Source organism: Sebastes fasciatus, chromosome 6 (assembly GCF_043250625.1).
Source record: "Sebastes fasciatus isolate fSebFas1 chromosome 6, fSebFas1.pri, whole genome shotgun sequence".
NCBI classification, from domain to species: Eukaryota; Metazoa; Chordata; class Actinopteri; order Perciformes; family Sebastidae; genus Sebastes; species Sebastes fasciatus.
The window spans coordinates 35,427,743-35,453,860 of record NC_133800.1 but is presented as its reverse complement, the minus strand read 5'-3'; the positions used below and the strand labels follow the sequence as shown (position 1 = coordinate 35,453,860).

Below are 26,118 nucleotides of genomic sequence, written 5' to 3'. Positions count from 1 at the left end.
TTTCAAGTTAGGTGTCACGAGTCCAGACAAATATCGGTCAAACAGTCGCATGTCCCGGTTTTCAACAGTCACTAACTAATTGTCCCGGTTTTCACCACAATCAAAATAACAATATTATGCTTACATAGACGTTTATCATGTTCCACTCATTAATTAATTTATGCGCACGAGATAAGAGCCAGCACAGCGCATCGCTGCTGTCTTTAACTATATAGTGATGTTGTCTGGCAACAATTACGAACAGAAACGTCTGATCCGCTGGTTACATTTTGTGCAGTTCTGAACCACAGAGTCCTCCGTGCTTATGAGCACATCAAACGTGTTGTTTTGATTAATTATACACAGTTCCTTCTGCCCATCAACAGGCATTTCGCTCCTCTTATAACTCCCTCAGGACCGGCCGTTCATGTCAGTCTTTCACCCGGTGTCTCCATCCTGGACAAAATGTCTGAGCTCCACAATTTAATTATAATAGCCTGAGGCTGAGCCGAGCAACATGATGTGATCAAAATGGTTCAGGTTCAAAACTAAAGTTGAAAAATAATGTATGTAGTCCCAGACAACAATATGCTTCCTCTGAGAGAAACTCTCTACAGGACTCCCAAACTGTCAGTGCGTCATGAGGGGGAGAGCCCTGTGATTAAAGGGGGAGAAAGTAATGAATGTGATACAGTAAGTCATAATTGTCACAGCCGCTAATGCACCCCCTATAATAATGCTTTCTTTTTCATCCCACCCTATGCTCTAATGCGCTACAGGTGCACCATGTTAGCCATTGTGTGAGCGCATGAACGTGTGTGCGCACGATGGCTAGATTAAACCACTGTTCATTCGACCTGAAGAGAAGTTGGTTGCATTTTATTTTTTGTTCAATATTATTGCTCTACCTTTTGCTTTGAAAATGAGAACATCATTTAACTTGAATTTGATCTTTTGTTAAATATTGCACTGTCTTTTGTATGAGTTATATGTATTTGCCATTAATCGTTGTGTTTACTTGTTTATATCCATAATTAATTTATCCCTGATTCCCTTACAAGAAAAACTTTGAGGAATCCTGACCTGCATTGTGCAGTATCAGCTATTTATTTCACACTGATAGAATTTTTGGCAAAAAAGGTATTGTGTCGATTTCAAGTCATTGAATTGAATCGTATCATATCGTATCGCTCTAGATGAGCCAAATATCGTCCTTAAACCGTATCGGAATCATGGAAAATTATAATAACGCATCGTTGTAAAAACGTATCACCGTTACACCCCTAATGCTAAACATTGCAGCTTATGTTAGAGCAGTTAAACACACAGTTGAGTCCATTCCTAACACTTTTTCCAAACTCTTTAAATGAGTTTTACGGTGTATGCACAACGCTTCAACATGTGGAGAAATCCAGAGCTTGACAGACCTCCATGCCTAGTTACGGTTGCTAAGGTATGGTAGGACAATCACTGTTTGGGCGAGGGGTTAAGCTATGGTCAGTTTGGCTTCTTCTAAAATTCATGACAATTTGATAAGTGATTTAAAAATAATTTTGAGGTAAATGTTTTGCTCTTCACTCTCCATTGGCCAGTTTTTGTTTTGCCCTATAAAGCATTCATTCCAAGCTTGTCTATTTTAAAAAAGTTTTGGGAATACATTGATTGATTTCTGATGTAAGTTGGTTTATACTTAACATTGTTCCTATCTGTGCTTTCTCAAAGTGACCATTGAACAAACCAACCTGGAATGGCAGACCTTTGACGGCTCTATCCCCGACGGAGCCGTTTCAATCTACAATGGATACGAAAAACGCACCGACTACATTGCCAGATGTGGGATCGCAGCCGGCTTCTTCTGCCCTCACCTGGATCATTACTGCCACTACTCCTTCCGAGACAAAGAGATTCGTAGCTCCACATTTGAGATCCTGGTGAACAAAGATGACTTTGAGTCTTTGAAGTGGAAGAATGGCTCCTACGGTTCAGTGCCTGCAAATGCAGTCTACAGCTCCCCCGATAACATGTATGTTGGGAAGAACGAGTATGGTCTTGGGAAGATGCATGTTATAAATAAGACCTTCTACCTTCCCTGGGGAGGTAAAGAGTATATACGATGAGTACGATGAGTACCAGATTCTGACCTTTAACCCAGATGTAATCAGCGAGCACATTTCTGATGTCAAGTATAAAACTGATGATCTTAACATCATTAAGTATCCTCCAGAGATCTTGACCAATTCTATAGTCGAAAACAATAGCGACCAGCCAGTGACAGAGACTACCACCCTCTTAAAGACAATCCAAGTGGAGCAAAGGTGGGACACCAGCTTTTCCATAACAGCGGGCGTCACGACTGGCATCACTGCCGGAATCCCAATTATTGGCGAAGCAAGTGTCGAGTTTAGCGTGGAGACAACCCTCCAGTTCTCGAAGGGGACCACTCACACGGAGTCAAGCACCCACTCTGTTGCTGTTGAGTGCAAAGTCCCACCACACCACTCCTGCAAAGTCAGTTTGGTGGGGTACAAGTACGGGGCAGACATCCCTTACACTGCACGCCTCAGACGCACCTACAGGAACGGGGATATCAAGTGGACGTCCATCACCGGGACCTACAAAGGCGTCACCGTGGGAGAAGTCCGGGCTGTGGTGGATCCCTATGAACCTCTGTAGGCCCTGTCCCTGAAAGAATAATGGAAGAGGCTCCATGAGTTACAGTACCTGACATATTGTATGTTGGATACCCGTAACGAAAACCTAAAAAAAAATAAGTTTTATTTTTGCTTTAATTTAGCATTTATCGATTTCTTCAGTTTTTCAACAAATTGTTTACCAGGCAACAAATGTTTTTTTTGAGGTATCACCTATAATGTCCAAGACACACACCCCCAAAACCTACCCTAATTCAGAGTTTAACCAATTAATTAATTAATTGACTTTAATTGACTAACCAATTGAAAATTACAGAAATACTTGGAAACATTGTTGTGAAACTGGTGAATCAGTATGATTTCTTTCCTTTCATTGACCTTAGAGTGATTTAGTCTCAGATATGATTTTATTCCACATATATAATCCCATATGTCTTTGTGCTCATTTAATAGTGATAACAAGTATTTGATTTTCTTTCATTCTTCAATATGTAATCCTGTGTGCTTTAATATTCACTGGTTGGTAAAAATATGTAAGAAAAGCTTTTTTCTTAGAGGTCTTACGTGTCTAATAGTTTGTTGATGTTTAGATTGTTAACCATTCATGGATCCGGAGTAAAAAAGTATAAATAAGGGGAGACAACAGATTATAGGAGGCTTTTTTGACTCTGAGGATATTTTTGACTTTTTCTTTTGGGCATTTTGAAGCTTTTGGGGATCTTTTGAGATTTTACTGGGTGTTTTGGTTCCTTTTTCTATCATTCAATTCATGTAACCAGTAATCTTCATATTATCTTTAAAAACCAATAAAACTGGATTGTATTCTGTACATTCCAACCAAAGTCCTGTCTTGCTCATCTCTGAGGGTGTCTGCTTGGTGTCCTTAAGGTAAGGTAAGAGAGCCCTTCCCCTGGGATAGGCTGACAGTTAAAATGTAATTGTTATGAATTACAATAGCAAAGCTGAATACTTGCTAAGGTTAAAGTTGTGTTGTTTACTTAGTCTTGACTTGCTAAATGGGGTTAGCTTGGATTATTTGATGTTCTACTGGTTGAGTTGTGTTTTATGTTGCTTATGTTATCAAGGCTTAAACATAGTTGTGTGTTTTAGTGTACATTAGGTGTTAGATTGGCATCCAAATTAGGGGTGATGGGGCCAGGGTCCTGAAGCTGCCCTTCATAACCGAGCGAGGTTCCCTACCGACATAGGGTTCCTCCTCCAGGATGGACTTTAAAAACTCCAGGTGTACTTCCAGTCTCCCAACACCTATTGCATACACATTTCTGTAGCATACTAAAATGTAGACCTGAAATAAGCAATACATCAGCAGCTAGTGTTTTTAAGCCTTGCTGAACTCCTGCCTCCCTGAGCAGGCTGAGACGATCTACTTGTAGATTTTTGGAGGTCCATTCGAAACCTAGGTCAGAGGTTGCAGAACAGCCGTTTTCCAGTGCTTTATCCACACTGGAAGGGGGCACCGGTTATACTAGGCTGTATGCCATAACAGTATGAAAATAACACATTTCATATTTCATTGTTATATAGTTACAAAAGTTATAAAATAAACTGACATGTAAACTAAATCTGTGTCACAATCACTCAAATATTTAATCAACGTGCATGTTACAGTCAGGAACAGCAGCATGACAGTGAAATGAAAGATTGTTGTTAGTAAAATATTCAAGAATAAGATAAAGAGATAAAAAGAAAGATAAAATATGTTCAAAGTGTCACTTGCAGTGTTGGATAGTAACAGGTTATTGAGTCTCTGTTGCAGTTCTATTGTCTTTAGGGTTAGTAACATCTTGAACGTTGAAGTGTGAGCATACAAATTTAAGATGATGAGACACAATTTTATTAAGAAGAGCACCTTTTTATGGAGCTGGTTTGTAACGGGTATTTAACCGGTTCTTCTGCATAATTAGGAAATGATGTTAGTATTTTGGGAGGAAGGCAATAAATAAAGTAAATAACAAATAACTGATCACATATTTACATTTAAGTTGCCCAACACTGGCCATCTGCCTACTTGCTGCTGAGTATTTAAATTGAACCGAAAGGACAGGGAAATAGCAGAACTTGAGTGTGCAACTTTTGCCATAAACGCCGCCATTCTCAATGATAATTCTTTTGTGGAATAACAATAAAATTTGGTCTCTAGCCTAAAGACAATAGAACTGCAAAAGAGACTCAGTAACCTGTTAATATCCAACACTGCAAGTCAAATCAAATCAAATCAATTTATTTTTGTATAGCGTCAAATCACAACAGAAGTTATCTCAAGACGCTTTATATGTAGAGCAGGTCTATGACCGTACACCATAGTTTTGAGACCCAACAGGATCCACCAAGCGCACTGTGGCCAGGAAAAACTCCCCGATTAATGGGAAGAAACCTGGAGCAGAACCGGGCGCAGGGCGGGCGGCCATCTGCCGAGACCGGCTGGGGGGATAGATAGATAGAGTGAGAGAGAGAGAGAGAGAGATAGAGAGAGAGAGAGAGAGATAGAGAGAGAGAGATATAGAAGCAGCCACAATAGCAGTCTAGCAGCTGTAATAACTAATACAAGTAGGGCTGATAACACAAAACCAATAGTGGTGGATGGAAAGAGTGATAATACAACTATCGGAAAGCCAGCACTGTCCAGCATCTCTCCTCAGTACGTCCATGTGTGTTGGTGTGGGACGTCCCTGCGATCGATGCCCGTGCATTGGTTCCTGCAGCATCAGCATGCTTGCTGGGAGCTCTTGATGTCTTTGGCAGTGATTGAGAAGTGTTATTCTCCAGGCTGCCACATTGTCATTAGGTGTTGGAAATCCCTCGTTAGCATTGGTAGTCCCTCGTACAGACGTAGTTAATTAGGGATGGTAGCAGTTGGTGTCAAGCAGGCACCGACGCGGCAGCAGATGCAGCCACAATACCGGAGACCACCAAGATCCAGGTGAAACCCTGCTCCAAGTGTACCCATGCTCCAGGTATAACCTCGCTCCCTGGTGTGATCCCGCTCCAGGTATGACCTCACTCCAGGTGTGACCCCGCTCCACGGTTAGCTGCGAGACAGGGAGGCACAAGGACTCCCGGGAAGGAATGAAGTTAGTAACAACATGGACATGGGACATGAGTATATACAGAAGGAGAGGGGAGCTCAGTGTGTCATAGGAAGTTCCTTATGACAGTGTGTCATAGGAAGTCCCCCGGCAGTCTATGCCTATAGCAGCTTAAGTATAAGCGTTATCAAAGAGGAAAGTCTTTAGCCTACTCTTAAATGTAGAGACGGTGTCTGCCTCCCGGACTGAAACTGGGAGCTGGTTCCAGAGAAGAGGAGCTTGATAGCTGAAGGCTCTGGCTCCCATTCTACGTTTGGAGACTCTAGGAACCTCAAGTAACCCTGCATTCTGTGAGCGCAGTGCTCTAGTGGGGTAGTAGGGTACTATGAGCTCTTTAAGATATGATGGGGCCTGACCGTTTAGCGCTTTGTAGGTGAGGAGGACGATTTTAAAATCTATTCTGGATTTTACAGGCAGCCAGTGTAGAGAAGCTAATACAGGCGTAATATGATCTCTTTTTCTAGTTCTAGTCAGTACACGTGCTGCAGCATTCTGGATCAACTGGAGAGTCTTAAGAGACTTATTGGAGCAGCCTGATAATAAGGAATTGCAGTAATCGAGTCTAGAGGTAACAAATGCATGGACTAATTTTTCTGCATCATTTTGACACAGGATGTGTCTGATCTTCGCAATGTTACGTAGATGAAAGAAGGCAGTCCGTGAGGTTTGTTTTATGTGAGAGTTAAAGGACATATCCTGGTCGAAGACAACTCCCAGATTCCTTACGGTGGTGCTGGAGGCCAGGGCAATGCCATCTAAAGTAACTATATCATTAGATAATTTGTTTCGGAGGTGCTCAGGGCCTAGTACAATAACTTCAGTTTTGTCTGAGTTTAACATCAGGAAATTGCAGGTCATCCAGGTTTTTATGTCCTTAAGGCATGCTTGAAGTTTAGTTAACTGGTTTGTTTCGTCTGGCTTGATTGATAGATATAATTGAGTATCATCTGCATAACAATGAAAGTTTATGGAGTGTTTTCTAATAACATTGCCTAAGGGAAGCATATATAAGGTAAATAGAATTGGTCCAAGTACAGAACCCTGTGGAACTCCGTGACTAACTTTGGCGTACATGGAGGACTCATCGTTGATATGTACAAACTGAGATCGATCTGATAAATAGGACTTAAACCAACTTAGTGCAGTTCCTTTAATGCCAATTAAATGTTCCAGTCTTTGTAATAGGATGTCATGGTCAATGGTGTCGAAAGCAGCACTGAGATCTAGCAAGACAAGTACAGAGACAAGTCCTTTGTCCGATGCCATTAGAAGGTCATTTGTAATTTTCACTAGTGCTGTCTCTGTGCTATGGTGCACTCTAAATCCTGACTGATAATCTTCGAATAAATGATTGTTCTGTAGAAAGTCACACAGCTGACTGGCAACTACTTTCTCGAGTATTTTGGAGGTAAAGGGAAGGTTAGATATAGGTCTATAGTTGGCTAGGACCTCTGGATCAAGAGTGGGTTTTTTAAGAAGAGGTTTAATTACAGCTACTTTAAAGGACTGTGGTACATAGCCTGTTAGTAGAGACACATTGATCATATCCAGTAAAGAGGTGCTAACTAGAGGTAAAACTTCTTTAAGCAGTTTAGTTGGGATAGGGTCTAGGAGACAGGTAGATGATTTAGATGAGGAGATCAGTGAGGTTAATTTGTGGAGATCGATAGGAGAAAAGCAGTCTAAATATATATCAGGTTGTACAGCTGTTTCTAAGGTTCCTAAGTTTGAGGATAAATTGGTACCAGTTGACGGTAGGAGGTGATTAATTTTGTCTCTAATAGTTATGATTTTATCATTAAAGAAACTCATGAAGTCACTACTACTGAGGGTTGTAGGAATACATGGCTCAATAGAGCTGTGACTTTCTGTCAGCCTGGCTACAGTGCTGAATAGAAACCTAGGGTTGTTCTTATTTTTCTCTATTAATGATGAGTAATGGGCTGCTCTGGCATCACAGAGAGTCTTCCTATATGTTTTAAGACTATCTTGCCAGACTAAATGAGATTCTTCCTGTTTGGTGGAACGCCATATCCTTTCCAGTTTCCTCGATGCTTGCTTTAATTTGCGTGTTTGAGGGTTATACCATGGAGCTGACTTCCTTTGTTTTACTAACTTCTTTTTTAGAGGGGCAACAGAATCAAGTGTGATTCGCAGTGAGTCTGTAGCACTATCTACAAGATGATCAATTTGGGTAGGGCTAAAATTAACATACGAGTCCTCTGTTATATTGAGACATGGTATTGAATTTAATGCTGATGGAATCGCTTCCTTAAATTTAGCTACAACACTATCGGATAGACATCTAGTGTACACACTTTTATCTGATGGTGTATAGTCTAGTAATAAGAATTCAAAAGTGATTAAATAATGGTCTGATAAAAGAGAGTTCTGTGGAAAAACAATTAAATGTTCAATTTCAACGCCATATGACATAACAAGGTCGAGGGTGTGGTTAAAGCGGTGAGTGGGTTTATGCACGTTCTGCGAGAAACCAATTGAATCTAATAAAGAGATAAACGCAGTACTGAGGCTATCATTATCAACGTCCACATGAATATTAAAATCACCTACTATAATGACTTTATCTGTTTTCAGGACTAAGCTTGATAGAAACTCTGAGAATTCAGATAGAAATTCAGAATATGGGCCTGGAGCGCGGTACACTATAACAAAGAGAATTGGCTGTAGTGCTTTCCAGGTTGGGTGTGAAAGACTAAGAACAAGGCTTTCAAATGAGTTATAATTTAGTTTAGTTTTAGGGTTTATTAATAGGCTTGAGTCGAAGATGGCTGCAACTCCACCTCCTCGGCCGGTGTCTCGAGGAATGTGAGTATTAATATGACTCGGGGGAGTGGATTCGTTTAGGCTGACATATTCTTCCTGACACAGCCAGGTTTCAGTAAGACAAAATAAATCAATGTGATTATCTGATATTAAATCATTTACTAGTAGAGCTTTAGATGACAGAGATCTGATATTTAAGAGTCCACATTTAATTCTCCTGTTTTGTTGCTTTATTGCAGTGCTAGTGTTAGGTTTTATTAGATTATTATGTTTAACTCCTCTTCTGTTTACTTTTGATTTAATTAATTTAGGTGGGGCAGACACAGTCTCAGTTAGGTTTGGGGTTAAGCTATGGGTGGGTAACTGCTCTAATGGAAGCGCAGAGAAGTGTGTAAGACTACAGCTCTGCGTCCTGGTCTGACCCCTGGTTTGTCATGGATTTGTTCCACCAACAATCTTGGTCAGATTTCTGGATAAGAGAGCCGCACCATCCAAAGTAGGATGAATGCCGTCTCTCCTAATCAGACCAGGAATTCCCCAGAAAGGGTTCCAATTGTCAATGAAGCCCACATCGTTTGCTGGACACCACCACGACAGCCAGCTGTGGAATGACTTCATGCGGCTATACATGTCGTCAAGTGACACTTTGAACATATTTCGTAAGTAACAATGAAATATTAAATGCAATTTTTTCAGGAATTTCATTTGTTGCTTGGAAAACAATTCATCACGATATGTCAAGTAGGCTACATAGTGCCTCTTCCATCACTCTAGTTTTGTTTCTGACTTATGACTAGAACAGCTTGACACAGAGTGCTGAGCTGCATCTCAAATTAATCTTCAGGTTCGCTTTCAGATGATGTTCACCACTTCTATGTGACATCTACTGTTGACCTGCTATCTCCCCCTAAAGACCCCCTGTACCCGCCTAAAAAAGACAAAAAAGGGTACCAATGGATTCCTTAAGTTATATATATATATATATATATATATATATATATATATATATATATTCTAGAATGGGATCAATGAAGTATTTCTGATTTTGATATTTATTTAAAAAATCCTTGCCAGAGGGAGGGAAGGTCATCCCGAAGCTTGCCGCTGTATTTATACCCTCCACCTTAAAGAAAGGTGCTTCATTGAGCTGTGAGTGTGACTACAGATGGAGTTGGAGGGTGTAGGAACGGATTGGAATTAAACCGGAGTTTCTAACCTAACTTCCGTTTTCATAGGAAGTTGAATCATTTAAATGATTAAATGATTCCACAGCAACTTGTCTTTTAAGAAACTCTCCCAGTTACTCTGGATTATCTATATACCTCACTATGGACAGTTATAAATTCTTTCTGCAGAAGAAATAGTCCCTAGACGGAGTATTAGGGCCACATTAAGGGAGAAAAAATATCGGAGATTTCCAGAATAAAGTCATTATATTACGAGAAAAAGTCGTAATATTACAAGAATAAAGTTATAACTTTACGAGAAAAAATTGTAATGTTAAGAAAATAAAGTCATAACTTTAATAGAATAAAGTCATAACTTAACCAAAATAAAGTCATAACTTTACGAGAAAAAAAGTCGTAACATTACGAGAATAAAGTTATAACTTTATGAGAAAAAATCGTAATGTTAAGAAAATAAAGTCATAACTTTAATAGAATTAGAATTTCTTTCTTCAGAATAAACTCCGTTTCTTTCACAATCTTTTCCAGGTCCTGATACTGATGATAACGTGGTGCTGATGAGCCAAAACATGAAGTATTTGGTTATTTGTGAAACCTAAACTAAAGTATAACTTCACAGGATGCTCCACATTCCTCATTTTCACACTATTTCCCCTCTAAAATAACACGTACAATTACTACTTTAGAATATTATGACTTTATTCTCGTGATCTCAGATTTTGTGGCCCTAATACTCCGTCGCACTAGAGGAAGTTCAAAGAAAGGAATCTCCCCTTAAAAAGCTGAGACAGGCTACAAAGCTCAGTGAAATGAGCCCTGAGCTGAAATATCTCAGATATCCAGCAGGTGGTGATGAAAGATCACTAATTACTCTCCACACATTGTAGCTGGCATGTTAGTCCACAACCTATTATCTCATACAGCAGTGCAGTAATGGCACACCTTACGGAAAAGTAAATATACGTCAAGTTAATTTCATGAAGTATACTGAAGTAAAGTTCAAGTATATTTCCCCAAATACTTAATAATACAACACTAAATTGGCCCATACTTTTAGTTTATAAAAGTATACTTTTAAGTGTACTTTACTTGTAGCCCACTTTTTAGTTTATGATTGTACACTTTGTGTACTTTAACTTATAGTACTTAGCCAATGATTTATGTATTACATAGAGAGACTTGCTCCTTTTGCTATTTGACTTGATCATAAATACAATTTTGTGATGATAAAAAATAAATATTTTTTTCTCGCATGCCTCCACGGTGAACGTAGAATTAAAAAATGTAGAAAATTCTTGATGAATTAAATTTGTATCAAAACATCCGTTGTTATAAGCTACTCTATCAAAAAGTAAGCACAACTACGAGCCAAGTACACCTTTCTGTAGGCCTATAAGGCAAGAAAACCTCATTATACTTAAGTATATCTCAATAAAAAGATGAAATAATAATAATAAGAAGAAGAAGAAGAAGAAGAAAAAAATAAGAAGAATGAAAAGTATAAGCCAAGTATACTTATAATCTTCTGTATACTTGTCTCTATAAGCTAAGTATACTTAAAGGGACTATTTGTAAGATTCAGAAATGCTGCTTAACTGTGGCCGTGAAATCAACGAAAGTCAGCGTCGAGCTCGCGCTTGCTCGCTCTACATAGACATGAACGAGCATCACTCAACACAGTGAGGCGACACACGTCAGCTAAAAGCACAATATCACTCTATATTTCAGCTGCTTGGCAGTAATGTTAGCTGACCAGACGAAGGTCTCTCCATGAATCAATGCTGATACTGTGTTTGCTTCTCGCTGCCTCAGCGCAGGCTGAAGCAGCGAGAAACTCGTCTCCCTCCGCCCGCAGCCGGAGTGAACAGGGAGACACCGGCACCCGGTCGGTAACGAGACGATAACGTTTCTCTCTGCAGAGCTTCGTCAAGTCACAAGACACGGGAAACCTCTGTTGGTCTGGAGGAGCTGCAGCATTTATTTCTGCCCAAACGTCCACTGTACATTCACTAGATATTCTCAGAGCTAAACTAACTCTTCTGCAGTGTGGAGTGAGCGCGCGTTCACGTCTAGAGATGGAGCGAGTACGCGAGAACGCGCACTCTGTCTGAGTGAAGGCAAGCAGCAGAGGAGCAGGGCCACACGCGAGCGCGCATATGCGAGCGCGCATGTGTCCCGACCCGGTACATTTGTACACTTAGAAAGTTACAAACAGTCCCTTTAAGTATATCTCAATAAAAAGATTAAGTATAAGCCAAGTATACTTATAATCTTCTGTACACTTGTCTGTATAAGCTAAGTATACTTAAGTATATTTTTGATAAGTACATAAAAGGTAAACTGAAAATATACTCCAAGTTGAAATAAGTATACTAATAGCACACTTGAATAAACTAATAAAGGGTAAACAGGAGTATATGTTTATATTACACATTACATACCTAAAGTTTATCCACGCATGTCAATTTAAATGTAGAAATACTCACAAATAATATTCTTATACTTCAACTTGTGTGAAAGTAAAATTATTTCTTGCTAAGAAATCAATATAAAAGTTTCATCTTGGGTCACATGATGACAACTGAGCAGTCTCCATGACGACTGAGCAAACTCAATCCAATGATGAAGACCATGAGAGCCGTCTGAAGACTCCAGAAAAAGCTCGTAATCAGTAGTAGATTATTTTGTCAAAATAATCAGTATTGAAGTTGCTGACTACAGTCGCAATCCTCCATGAAGAAGCTCGGGTCCAGCTTGGCTCGCTGAATGTGAAGCATGATCACGCTGATTAAATCTTTATTGTGGTCGTGTTGAGGAGATTTCTCAAAGTTTATTAGATGTAGTTTGGAAGAACAGATGACACTTTTAATGACTACATCTGATACACTGAAGGTCATTGATACAGTGTGATAGTTTGGAGGGCCGAGGTAACTGATAAGTTACTGCCTTATCAGCGTGTTTTTCTTTACTCGTTAATAATCCTACATCTTATCCTGCACCTCGTTTTACAACGGGTCCTGAGATCAGCACGAACGCGACGGCACCGTTGTTGTAAATTATAGAGAAAAGTGCAAATCTTGTTCAGAAAACTACGACATCTGGAAGCTGATCAGTAATATCAATTGGTGCAATCCAGAGCCTTGAATGCTCTCAGCTCGACGGGAGCAGTTGCGGCTAAAATGCCTTGCTCATTGACACACCTGACACACCAGTTTGGGGATTCAAACCAGCTACCTTACCCGCACAATTCCCTTATTTTAAAGACACACTCCCTGGTTTATTTAAAACCAATAGCACCTGTAAATTAAGAAAAAAAAGTCCTCATTGTTCATGTGAACTATGTATATATTTGTGGTTTTCTTATTTTCGTTTTTTTTTTTTAAAAGAAAATCCCCACTGGATCATATTTGACTTGGCTACTTTCTAATGTCACAAAAGCTGTTTTCCATTATCTGTCAATGGGAGAATGTGTTGTTTCCTAATGCCTAGTTCACACTACATGACTTTAGAACTGATTTTCCAAATCGGCGTTGGCTCGCCGCTCACACATTGGCGCTCAAGCGTCATGTGTGAACTTTCTCTGCTTTATGGTTCAGCCATAAACCGGTACGTATAAACCTGGAGGTGACTGGCTGTGTGGACTCAGTGGGGAGCGACTGTCAGGGTGAGTGCTGTTCAGTCTCTTTTCACCTCCAGTCAATCAGACGTGATCATGATCAAGTGGCAATAGTCTCTAGTAATCAATCTGTATTAACTGGTTTTCGTACTCTTATATAATTTAATATTTTCATATTCAATCAATTGTAGTCGATTATTACTGCTTTTTCGTTTTCGTTTTTTTTCCCTTATATGAAAAAATACTGCTTTTGGATTTATACGTGATGCTTATGTCATGGCATGTTCTTTGTCGTGTTTATTTATTTTGTGTGATGAAATTAGTTCTTATCTTGGAGAACAAAATGCATGTCTGGATTAAGTAAAGAAAAATGTTGTTGATTGGCTCTGAAACATCAGTCAGATTGAATCTATGGCCCCGGCTATGGCTCTGAAATAACAGCAACAACTGTGTGTTGATAAATCCATGGCTGAAGTAGCAGACAGATTTGTAATTGCAAGTTTTTCCCTGAGTCCCGCCTTTCCGCCGTAAATTTTAAGAGATCATTCCTGCAATTCCAATATATTGATTGTATCCCAAAAGATTTGGACCCATTTGGTATTTCGGTGGTTTTGTCTCTAGTGTTCCACTCTAATGTGTAAACTTCAGATCATTTTTCAAGACCAACTGGAAGAGATAACATTTTGTGTTTCGTCTCCAGATGAAGCTGTCAGTGTTGTTGCTGCCGGCCCTGCTGGCTCTGTCCTCAGCCAGTCTGCAGGACATCATGAGGAAGAGCTCACAGCACAGAAAAGGTAAACATTTCACATATTTCATCCTTTTGTGACATTAACAGATTCAAACAGTAGCATTGCGTTACACTTGTAGTATATACCTAAAAGTGGGGACACACCAAGTTGACATCAAAGAACTAGCGGCGTCGAAGGCCACCCGTGGGGTCGCCTCATGTTGCCTTTGTCTTGGCCAAAAAGTTGCACTCGAACACACCGCAAAGACGACACCTGACGACAACCTACGTTCTGCGCCTGCAGAGAGGAAACAACTCTACACACCAGCAGGTCACAGTAGTCCATATTTGTCATTCAAAACCGGAAGACCGAGAACAGCCCTGATTCGTTTAAGCTGAACCGCCAATCAGAGTAATTTCACTAACCGACAGGCGCCGCCAATTCAACATGCTGAATTGGCCAAAAAATCTCAGACAAGAGCAGACGGTGCGGGACACAGTGAAAAAACTAGGCCGTCGGACGCTCGCCAACGGCCCCAAACTGTCCGCCAGCCGACCGTCGGCTTGGTGTGTCAGGACCTTAACCACGCAGGCTATATCTATTCTGAAGTATATGTTTTCCAGACTTTCCAGACAGTCTGGTCCCTGGTGTCAAGTCCTCTGACTCGTGCTAAGCTAATACTATGAATTATTCATTATGTGGTTAAAGGTACTATATGTAACTTTCAGAAAATCCTTGCTGTTAATGACACCCGTGACCATTAATTGAACTGCACTCGGCATCCTGTTGCTTGTGTACGTGCTCGCACTACGTAGGCGCGAGCGATCATCCTAGGCATCAGCCAAACCAGTGACGTGACAATACATTACAATCATATATCACCGTTCCTATCTGTAATGTCCAATCTCCATGATACCAAATAGCTTGCCATTTGCAAATGACTTCATCAGCTAAGGTTAAAAAGTAAAACTATCCCGAGTCCCTTACATAGAAATCAGTCCACAGGCGGTTGTAGGCAACCGAGAAAGATGGGTAAGGTCTCAGTTTTTAAGTTACATTACAATCTGTTCACACATTGGCACTACAAAGCAATTAATACATGTAAATTGTTACATATAGTACCTTTTAAATAAGTAAACTTTCTGTCTGTCTCTTTCACACAGCTTCCTTACTGAACCTAGAGCTGGAGGGTCGGGTGCCTGAACCGACTGGTAACAATGCGGTGTCGGGTCCTCTGACTCCAGCTGACCTGGAGCAGCAGCAGGATCTACCTTCCTCCTTCATGTTCAGTGACAATGTTAACCTGGAGTGGCTGACATGGAACGGCTCTTTGCCCAACGGAGCTGCCGCAATCTACAACGGCTACACCGAGCGCACCGACTACGTCTGCAAGTTCAAGTGCGAGGCCGGCTTCTACAACCCCAGCCTGGGCCCCTACTGCCGCTACCCCTACGGAGACCGAGAGTACTACGCCCCCGAGTTCGAGATCCTGGCCAACAAAGACAACTTTGAGTTCCTGGAGTGGAAGGAGGGCTCCTACGGTTCAGTGCCACAATATTCAGTCAGGACCTGCCCAGGTGTTGGCATCTACGTTGGGAAGAACAAGTACGGTCTCGGCAAGGTTGTTCCCCAGTTTGAAGCTTTCTTCCTGCCTTGGGAAGGTGATGAGTATTGGTACAAGAGTTACCAGGTCCTGACCATCAACAGGGATGCCTACACCCAGCAAATCTCTGATGTCAAGTACGCCATCGATGATGTCGCCATCTTCCAGTATCCTCCGGAGACCATGCGCATCTCCGGGGTCACCAACAACGAGTGCCAGACGGTAACAAAGACGGTCACCATCTCCAAGACCACAGAGGTGGAGACCACCTGGAACATCGGCCGAGCCACCATGCTGGGCATCACCGGCAGCATCACGGCTAAAATCCCCTTCATCGGCTCCGGGGGCATCGAGCTGAGCGGTGAGAAGACGCTGCAGTTCTCCAGGGGAACCACCATGGTGGAGTCGCTCAGCCACTCCGTGTCCGTGGAGCTCAGCGTCCCGCCGAACCACTCCTGCAGAGTCCGTATGGAGGGACGCAAGATCAAAGCCGACATCCCCTACACAGCTCGCCTCAGCCGCACCTACCGCAACGGAGAGACCCAGTGGACGTCCATCGCTGGGACCTACGACGGAGTCCAGATCGGAGAAGTCCGGGCCGTGGTGGACCGCTGTGAACCCGTACCTGACGCCCTGCCATGCCCCTGAAAGACTGAAGGAAAACACACCAAAACATATTTTTTGAACACCTAATATTGAAGGCAAATTATGTCACAATAAAAATAATGCCATACACGTGTTGTGTGGTAAATGGGAAATATCTTTTGTGTCATTTTGTGTCTAAAAGAAAACTTTCAATGTTGAAAATGCATTTAAAAATAAAATCTTGTGGCACTTAAACACTTCCATTCTCTTCACATTTTACCATTTTATGAATTCAGATTCACAACATACACAAACTTCAGAGCAATTAAGTACATTTCCTCAGTTCTTACTGTATGTAAAAGTTTTCAAATTCACTTGAGCATTTCTAATTTGGGAGACTTTTAACTTTGTCTAAACTACAGCTCAGAGCACGATATTGTACCGTTTTCCTGAATACAATTATCTGAGTTACTGGAGTTACTGGTTACTTTGCAGATAGACATTTTCCATACTAAATAAATAATGCATGCAAGAAGTGTGCAGAAGTTTTTCTATTGAAACTTCTTATTTTTCCCACTGACAAACCAAACATATTAACCAATGTCATAGAACGCTGAGATAAAAGGAGAGTGATAAAAGACGTACGAGGGTAGGCGTTTGCAAATAAAATACAAATGTAGTTGCAGGGATGAAACAAAAACATGAAAAAGAGTAAGAAAAGAAATGCATAATAAAAAAAAGAAATGAAAGGTGAATAAATAATAAAAGGGGGATGGATTCCCAGCAGTGGGTGGATTGTTTTCCTAATGTTTTTGTAGGTATTTTTTTACACTTCCTTGTATATTCTCCAGTGGAAGGTACAGTTGTGCAGTTTGCTTTCCATTTCTAAAAGAATATTCAGCAAGTTTGAATGTCTGCAGGGATTGCTCAAACTATTGCAGTCTTTGGATTAACTTGCAATGAAACCTGCAAAATATTATGATAATTTATTTATTTATTATTTTATATAATTTTCCATTTGTATTCTTTCCAAGTATGGAAGCATAACTGATGGCATGAATATGGTTCTTAATACATTTCATTGCATGTTTCATTCTCAAGAGGGATGGCAATATTGGTCGGATGGTCCTGACTAAAATATCTCAATAACTATCGGATTTTCTGACTCGCACCAACATCATCAAAATAATAATGTGTCCAATACTTTGGTTAATAACCAAATATCTGCAAAACAAATGATATTCCCATTGGCCTCAGCTGTACTTGAGCTAATAAGCTAATGTTTGCATGTTAACACGCTGACCTAAGATGGTGAAAATTATAAACCTGCTTAACATCAGTATGTTAACATTGCCATTTTTAGCACGTTAGCATGCTGACCCTTACCAACAAGAAGTTTATTCAAGTGTGCTATTAGTGTACTTCTTTTAAACTGAAAATAAGAGAGTATGCTTTCAGTTTACTGTCAATACTTGACAAACTTATACTTCAGTATACTTGGCTTCTACTGACAAGTATACAGAAAAGTCAAAGAGTGTGTTCCAATCCGCGTACTTCTGTACTTACACTTACTACTTTGAGTGCATAAGTGTGTTCACACTGGGAAGTAAGGCAAAATGCAGTGCACTCAAAGTACCCGGATGTTGTACTCAGAGCGGTCAGATCGTTGAGTGTGGAACGCTGGACACTTTCCACACTCAACTGTCGCCATCTTGGCTACGTAGCGGAAGGGGAGGAGCCACGACCACTATTCAAACATACGTAGATAACAGAATAAAACAATACAATACGTAAACATAGCGGTGCATTTTCAGCCAACAGGAGGAGGAGGATACATCGTAGGCGTAGGTGACGACGTTGGAAACGTAATTTCCACTCTGCTTTCATTTTTTTTCAGAAGATATTTTGGCGGGTAGCGAGCCGCGGTCAAATGTTGCGATCGTCATTTCCGGTCAGTGCGCCGCAGAGTATTCGATTTGAGACGACCCTACCCCGCTGAAATGTACGCACTACTCAAATTAGTACAGAGTGCACAGAGTGCACTACATTGAAGTGTACTTCTGGAAGTACGTGGATTGGAACACACTCTAAGGATACTTGGCTTATGCTTACTTTTTGATAGAGTAGCCTATTAGAGGATGTGAGAGTTTGTAGACGGATGTTTTGATATTAAGTTACTTCAATTCATGAAGAATTTTCTACGTTTTTGCATTCTCCGTTCACTGTGGAGGTGATGCATTATGTAATGCATAAATCATTGGCTAAGTACTATAAGTTAAAGAAAATGTACAAATGCACTTGCAGTAAAGTCTATTAAACTAGTAGTTTACTGAGAATATACTTTGAAGTGTACTTTCATACACTAAAAAGTGGACTACAAGTATATAATTAGTAAACTAACAGCATACCTATAAGTTCACTTGTAGTATAGTTCATATTATAGTTGCAGTACAAAATACAACTTGGATGTAAACTAGTTGTGTACTCAAAGATTACTACTCTTACATTTACTTAAAAGTGTACTTTTATAAACTAAAATGTGGGCCAATTTAGCCCCAAGAAGTATTGAAGTAGTACACTTACAAGTATACTACTAGTACATTGATATTAGTATACTTACTACATAAAGTATACTTGGGAAATATACTTGAACTTGTCTTCAGTTTACTTGATAAAATAAACTTGAGGTGTACTAGTTTTTCATAAGGGGAGTTTAGCATTTAGCTCAAAGCATCGCCGTGTTGAAGTACACGCTCTCAGTATTGTTAATTTGTACTTATTCTGTGTTTATTTGTTTTTGTGCTTCACTTCATGTTGGAAAAAAGCTGCAGCAGTGACTTAGGAAAGAAGAGAAACACTTTTTGTTTTCCAGCACACAAATAATGACACTTTTAAATCCTCATGAGAAAAACTTGCCTTGTTTCACGTACAATCAGCTAAATCAGATGGTCAGAGAGAATAACGACATCGCTGCTCGTCACACTCGCTGTACACAGATCTGAGTAATACCCTGAATCTGAATAACTATGTTTTCTCGTCGCATGAATGACCAGTTCTCTCAGCTGCATGCTGAAGCGGCTGAAGGCCGTGACAGGGCGGTTTAATGACCTTTGTTTCACACAGACTCCTCATTCAGACTTAAAGAAATAAATTGATAATAACTTTCTGTCTCAAGGACGCACACACAGACGGCCACGACCTCAGCGATTCTCAGCGATAGGGCTGTGTGCGTGCAGAGCAACGTCCGCGTTGAGCAGTTTAATCTTGGCAGCCGGCGACATTACGTAACAATGGCCTTCTTAATCAATGACCCGCTACTACAGGGGGATCTAATCACTGTTCCTAGCCTGAGGTTATCTAAACATGCAGTATCTGGTCATCAATGGAGTAATAGCGCAACAGCACTTTGGACATCATGCAATCCTGTATCGCCCAGTAGATACGGGACGTTAAATCCAGGCAAATGTATTTATGAAGCACTTTTAACAGTCTCATTCAAAGAGTAAACTCACAGCAGGAGGAGGGAGGAGTGCTGCTTTCTAAGAAAGGATCAATAAACAATCCTGTTATCATTTTCAGCATGAATAGTCTTTTTAGGTCGGTAGATGTTTTCCAAGGACAAAGTAGGTCAGAACTTATCTGTTACTAACTGGTTCTGGTTCTGGTTCTGCAGGAAACTAAAAAACTCAACAGAAATAAGACAACAATCTAAACATCTAATTATTTAGCATGTGTGTGTCGTGGAAATTAAAGCCGACCTAAGCACTCAAACACTGATGGGTTTAAAGTAAAACAATTATATTGTAAATTACAATAAGAGAGACAACGAACTGCATCCCAAGAGTCAGTAAGAGGAGTCTCCACAGGAAGCCGTGTACAGAACATTTTCCTATTAACCTGACCCTGTCAGACGGTTTGTTACACACGGTGCCTTCAAATGGGGTCGTGTTTACCGTGTTTACCATGTTTACGAGTTGGGCCCATATGAACGTATGAAAGATCTGTTCTACCGTTGAAATGCTAAAACTATTCTGTTAAAAAAGTAATTTTGCAGGAAATGTTCTGTATTTATTTTTACAGATTTTTCCCTTTTCTATAAAACAATGGAATGTCTGTAGATTAACAAATATGTGCAGTGATTTAAAGGGACTGTTTGTAACTTCTTACACGTATAAATCATTGCGGGTCGGTGTCCCATGCGTGCTCGTGTGTGGCTACGCTGTTCAGACTCAGACTCCAACACAAACTACAGTGAAGCACCAAAACCTCTTGGTTGTATCTAGTGAAGCCCGTCTGTTAAACAGTGTTGGCCGCGGTCGGAGGACGCGGGGGAGACCGTAGCTTTGGTCTCCAGGGCCGGAGTCTCTGCTGTACTCTGCTCCTCTGCCTGTCTTCACTCACACACCACGCTCGTTCTCGCTCTTTCGCTCCGTCTCTCACGTGCATGCTGCTCACTCCTCACTGCAGAAGAGTTAGTTTAGCTCTGAGAATATCTAGTGAATGTACAGTGGACGTTTGTGCAGAAATAACTGTTGCAGCTCCTCCAGACCAACAGAGGTTTCCCGTGTCTTGTGAAGTGACGGGGCTCCGCAGAGAGAAACGTTATCGTCTCCGACCAAAACTCCGGCATCTCCCCCGTTCCCTCCGGCCGCGGTCGGGAGGCTGAGGCAGGAAAAGCCAACACTAGGATCAGCAGTGATTCATGGAGAGACCTTCGTCTGGTCAGCTAACATTACTGCCAAGCAGGTAAAATATAGAGTGATATTGTGCTTTTAGCTGACGTGTGTCGCCTCACTGTTTTGAGCAATGCTCCTTCATGTCTATGTAGAGCGAGCACAAGCACCAGCAACAGGACGCTGACTTTAGTTGACTTAACGGCCACAGGTGTCGCTGTTAAATTTTACCCTTAAAACTACAAATACCATAATGTAAGATTACATTAATGTTACACTTTCAATGTCAATTTATTGTATTTGCATAGATTTATTTAAATGTCATTTTGCACTAAATGTGAGGTATATTTTACAGATTGTTTTTGTTCACGATAATAAAGAAATGCATGTAAAATTACAGAAATCCGTCGTCATTCAACTTGTTTTTTCCTTAAAATTGCAGGTTATTAAACATGTGGTTAAAACATTATTCTATGTTTAAGGGTTATTAATAGTATTTTACAGATAAATTACTGAACGCGAGGGTCAACGGGCGAGAAGCCGCTGCAGCTTCTCTCTCTCTCTCTCCCTCTCTCCTGTTTATTGCGGGTAATAATCAGTTTGCAGGGAGGTTTTAAAACTCAGCTCATACTGCAGGCAGCGTCACTGCAGGAGGAACCTGTCCAGGTAAAAAACTGCTTCTCTATACCTGAATGACGACATTCTGCATCATTTCACTGTCTGATGATTGCCTGTTTAGTTACTAGAAATGATATTTAATAACAATTCATTAACTCTTATATAATAATAATCTGAGGGGTATCCAGTTAATAATACTGCTGTCTTTATCTGGTCAGACATAGGTTCATTCAGTTCAAAGTCATTTTCATTATTCTAAAGTCTTATTACATAGATGTTTTACCCCTCTGTGTCTCCAATGTGTGATGAATGTAAATGAAATGATGGTACATTGCTGCATTTATTTTGGGACTGTCCATCATTCTTTGTTTTCTGGGTGTTTATCAAAGAACTCTCAGAGGACTCCTCAATTCTCCCTTCACACATTCAAACAGCTCTATTGATGGACGGCTTTAACAATCACATGTGGATGATACTGTACGTAATGATATTTATGCTTTTTTTGTCCTTGACACGCGGTTTAGATAATTTTCTCTAAGGTTCGCTTAGTTAGTGCAGGTGTGTGCATTATTAGGTTGGATTATGGGTTTTGATTTTTGTTTGGTTTAGATGTTGTCACCAAAATTTGTCAATAAAAATAATGTACAGAATGAATTATACATCTGGTTGGCACTCAGCCTGGCAGCGTAACATTTAATCTTTGCACCATGTGTATTATCATAAAGTCGTACGATATTAGAGCTGTTTCTTTACACTAATTTCTTTTAATTGTTTTGCATTTTGGTAACTGAGACGACCCTCGTTTTAAAAATGTCATGCAAAACCAGAGGATATTGTACCTCTCAACCATAAATGCAGATTGACATAGAACTTGTTTTTCACCTGCTATTAAAAGCAGAACCTCAAAGGTTATTATAGTCTTTAACGTCTATGATCACAAACTTCTTTTTAAAGCAGCATTACGCAGCGTCTATCTTTTACTGCCCTCTATAGACAGCCTGGAGCGATTGCAACATCATCAACAGAGTTCAGCTTTATATATTAATATGTGACATATCCCCGATCCTCTCCACGAGAGAGCAAGCTTTTCAAATAATAATTTAATCTAATTAATACGGTATTTATTGGCCAGTTGCATTGCCCTTAAACTCTTAAACTAAGCTATTGTTCAGGGAGTTTTTGTGCCAGAAAACGAAACTATTGTGAGTTAAACAGACTCACAATTTGGCTCCCTTTGCTATTCATAACCCCGATATTATTACTGGTTAATCAGCTTCCAAAGGAGGACATGACCACCCTGACCCAGAGTTTATACTTTTATATACGTTTCCAGCTGAGTTCCCGGTGATACTGACGTTTTCTCTGTGTGTGTCCAGATGAGGTGGTGCGTCGCTGTTGTGTTGGCGGTGCTGCAGCTCTGCAGCCCGGCGCTGCAGTCCGATCCGCTGCTCTACATCTCCCAGCAGCACGAAGGCCGAGAACAACCCAGCAGTGAGTCACATCGTATTGTTACAGCTTGTTACATATCTACCTTTTCACAGAGAAGATGCTTTTTAATACAAATTAGCATTAGTTCAATAACATGATATATTTACAACTAGAAGGGCACTCTAACAAAAGTGAAAAGGTCATTTGTGCATCCACCCTGTGAGATGGATCTTCTCTCTTCTCTCTTGGCCCATGCTACGCCCTTCCAAGCAGTTTCATGAAAATCGGGCCAGTAGTTTTTCTGTAATCCTGCAAGGACAGTCAAAGAAACCGAACCGAAAAAATGACCTCCTTGGCGGAGGTCAGAAAAAACCCATAAGCAAATTTAGGATCGTGGCTGACCAAAATATAATATTGAGGCTCATGTTGTCTATATTGCATTCCCTCAATCTGTCGGTTGTGTGCATCCTTGAATTCCAACAGTCTCACGAGTTTCCCTTGTTTTTGATGCTCAGCACAACTTTCAACAACGTATTTTTCCTGCGTATATCCAGCAACACGGGACGCACGAGTCAATTTCTGCCCCGGTCTTTTAGTTAGGTTTAGGAAACGATCGAGTTGGTTAGGCTTAGGCAAAAAAAAACTACCTAGTTAGGTTTAGGAAAAGATCGTGGTTTGGCTATTTTCTGTGGTCATTGTCAAATCTGGTGTGCGCTTGCTAGTCTGCTAACATCGCCTAATGTTACGGTGTCACTGATGTAACCAAAGGTGAAAGCAGCGCGACTCGTTTAATTAATCCTTTTGTATCAGAAGGAGGCAGGATGTCTGTGCATTTGATTGGATAGAAAGTTAAACAGGTTTACAAAGCGACTTTGTGTTATTCAATTTATATTCTTTGAACTTTTAGCAAAACGTGTAGCGAGCTACCGGTAGCTTGTTGGAGACCCCTGGTTTAAAGTATATCATGCTTTGATTAAAACTAGTTTCTGTTTTTCTTATAGATTATTTATATACTTTTGATCCTGTATTTTCTAAATGAATGTACTCCCTCCTAAAAAACATTCTAAGACTTTCTGTCTTTCCAGAGCCGTGGCTTAACCCCACGCTGGAAGATGTTGTCCCTTCCCGGGAACTCATCCAACCTCCTGAAATCAGAGAGATCCCAGACACTGAGACGACCTCGCACTCCTTCCCCATGTTCGGAGAACACACCAACCTCAAGTGGGTGACGTGGAGCGGCCACCTCCCAAGCGGCGCCGTCGCCATCTTCAACGGCTACGCCGAACGCACCGACTACGTGTGCAAAGTCAACTGCGAGGCCGGCTTCTACTCTCCCAGCAAAGGGAGCTTCTGCAGTTACCCGTACGCCGACAAAGAGTACGTGTCCTCCAAGTTTGAAGTGCTGGTCAACGTGGACCACTTTGAGTTCCTGGAGTGGGTTGAAGATTCGTACGGGTCGGTCCCGAGTTACGCCGTCAAAACCTGCCCCGACTCGGACATCTACGTGGGCAAAAACAAGTACGGTCTTGGCAAAGTGGTGACCCAGCACGAGGCCTTCTTCCTCCCCTGGGAGGGTGATGAGTACTGGTACAAGAGCTACCAGGTTCTGGCCATCAACAGAGACGGCTACAGCCAGCACATCTCTCACGTGGAGTACGCCATCGACCAGATGGAGCTGTTCCACCATCCTCCGGAGGCGCTGCAGCTCGCCAAAGTCACCAACCTGGAGTGCAGAAGTGTGGCGAAGACGGTGAGACTGGAGAAGACCAGTTCGGTGGCGAAGACCTGGGACATCGGCAGAAAGACCCACAACGGCTCCGTCTCCACCATGAAGGCCAAAGTGCCCATCCTCGGCCCGGGGACGGTGGACTTCACCAAGGAGCAGACGGTGACCTTCTCGGAGGGAACCAGCACGGTGGAGTCCATCGGTCACTCCGTCTCCGTGGAGCTGCTGGTCCCCCCCAACCACTCCTGCGCTGTGAGGATGGACGGCAGGAAGATGACGGCCGACATCCCCTTCACCGGCAGGCTGAGCAGGACCAACCACAACGGAGACACCCACTGGACGTACATCACGGGCACCTACGACGGCGTGAGTGTCGGCGAGATCAACGCCGTGGTGGAGAGATGCCAGCCGGTGACTGACGCTGTCCCCTGCTCCCCAACTCAACACTGATGATCAGTCACATTTAAAAACGTTGAACAAAACTGTTTTTCAAAATAAAATACAATCAAGAATTTAAATGTTGTTTTATTTGTCTTCCTTTAACTGAGATATTTTAGGACACTTACTATCACTGACTCGACCCTTGAAAGTTTAATTTACTACTACAAGGTTAAACTATTCATTAAATCCCTTGAAGTTTGTGTCTAAAGATATGGCATCAATATTCATCAATACAAATAAAAATAAAAAAATTCTCATTTTCTGCATCGAGGTAACAAATGAACAAATATATAAAGACAGACAGAAAGACACTTCCTGTGACTCTCGTTGTAGTGAACTGACTAAACACTTTTAAGCCAACAATATCAGGGACAATTTTGTATTTATATTATAATAAATAGTTATTTATGAAAATAAAAATCTTAATTTTTGTCTTAAGACCATTGTGACGTCAGATGTGTGTTCCAGTTTACGGGGCTACGGTACTTGCCAACCTTGAGACCTTAAAAACAGGGAGGATTTCAAAATGAAAGCGGGGGTTTGGGGGTCCTCCCCCATAAAAATTTGAGTTTCAGAGACTTTGTTTGGCAAAATAATGAGTACACGGCAACAGCATTTTTAATCTTCAATACTTCAAATTTTACTTTTAATTCTCAGGAAAGAAACATTAACATTCACTAATTTTTATTCATTCATTCATTCATTTTTTGCCCCTACTAGAGTATTTCTTTCTCTCCATTTTTCTCTCCTTCTCTCACTCACTGAAGGTCCTTTTCAGACAAAACGTGACAGCAGCACCGCTGCACTCTGAAACCAGTTACTGTATTTCTAACGGCTTGCGCTGCGCCACAACGGCTTTTTGTTGCATTGAGCAAAGCCCAACTTTGGGTTGATAATGTGCGCTGAACCAGCAGCGGCGAGCACAGCTCAAACTGTGTTGCGTTGGTTGCGAGCAGCTCTCTTCTGCCGGTGTATGTTGTCCGAGTGGA

General features: G+C 41.1%; 2 protein-coding genes and 1 pseudogene across 2 annotated transcripts; all 3 read left to right on the top strand.

Moving 5' to 3' along the window:
* Positions 1-806: 806 nt before the first annotated feature.
* Positions 807-3,437, top strand: LOC141770157 (natterin-3-like; annotated as a pseudogene).
* Positions 3,438-13,246: 9,809 nt separating this feature from the next.
* LOC141770227 (natterin-3-like) lies at positions 13,247-16,418 on the top strand. Its single transcript, XM_074639866.1, has 3 exons — positions 13,247-13,375; positions 14,028-14,121; positions 15,219-16,418. Exons 2-3 carry the CDS (start codon positions 14,028-14,030, stop codon positions 16,304-16,306), a joined length of 1,182 nt encoding a protein of 393 aa, XP_074495967.1. The 5' UTR covers positions 13,247-13,375; the 3' UTR covers positions 16,307-16,418.
* Positions 16,419-21,516: 5,098 nt separating this feature from the next.
* Positions 21,517-25,206, top strand: LOC141769951 (natterin-3-like). The gene is made up of 3 exons (XM_074639482.1): positions 21,517-21,582; positions 22,911-23,025; positions 24,048-25,206. Exons 2-3 carry the CDS (start codon positions 22,911-22,913, stop codon positions 25,136-25,138), a joined length of 1,206 nt encoding a protein of 401 aa, XP_074495583.1. The 5' UTR covers positions 21,517-21,582; the 3' UTR covers positions 25,139-25,206.
* The last annotated feature ends 912 nt before the right edge of the window (positions 25,207-26,118 follow it).

Bases quoted from the DNA above. Each gene is read 5' to 3' on its own strand.
- LOC141769951 (XM_074639482.1), top strand. From the start codon at position 22,911: ATGAGGTGGTGCGTCGCTGTTGTGTTGGCGGTGCTGCAGCTCTGCAGC. The intron at 23,026-24,047 runs GTGAGTCACATC...CTGTCTTTCCAG, and splicing joins AGGCCGAGAACAACCCAGCA to AGCCGTGGCTTAACCCCACG.
- LOC141770227 (XM_074639866.1), top strand. From the start codon at position 14,028: ATGAAGCTGTCAGTGTTGTTGCTGCCGGCCCTGCTGGCTCTGTCCTCA. The intron at 14,122-15,218 runs GTAAACATTTCA...TCTTTCACACAG, and splicing joins GAGCTCACAGCACAGAAAAG to CTTCCTTACTGAACCTAGAG.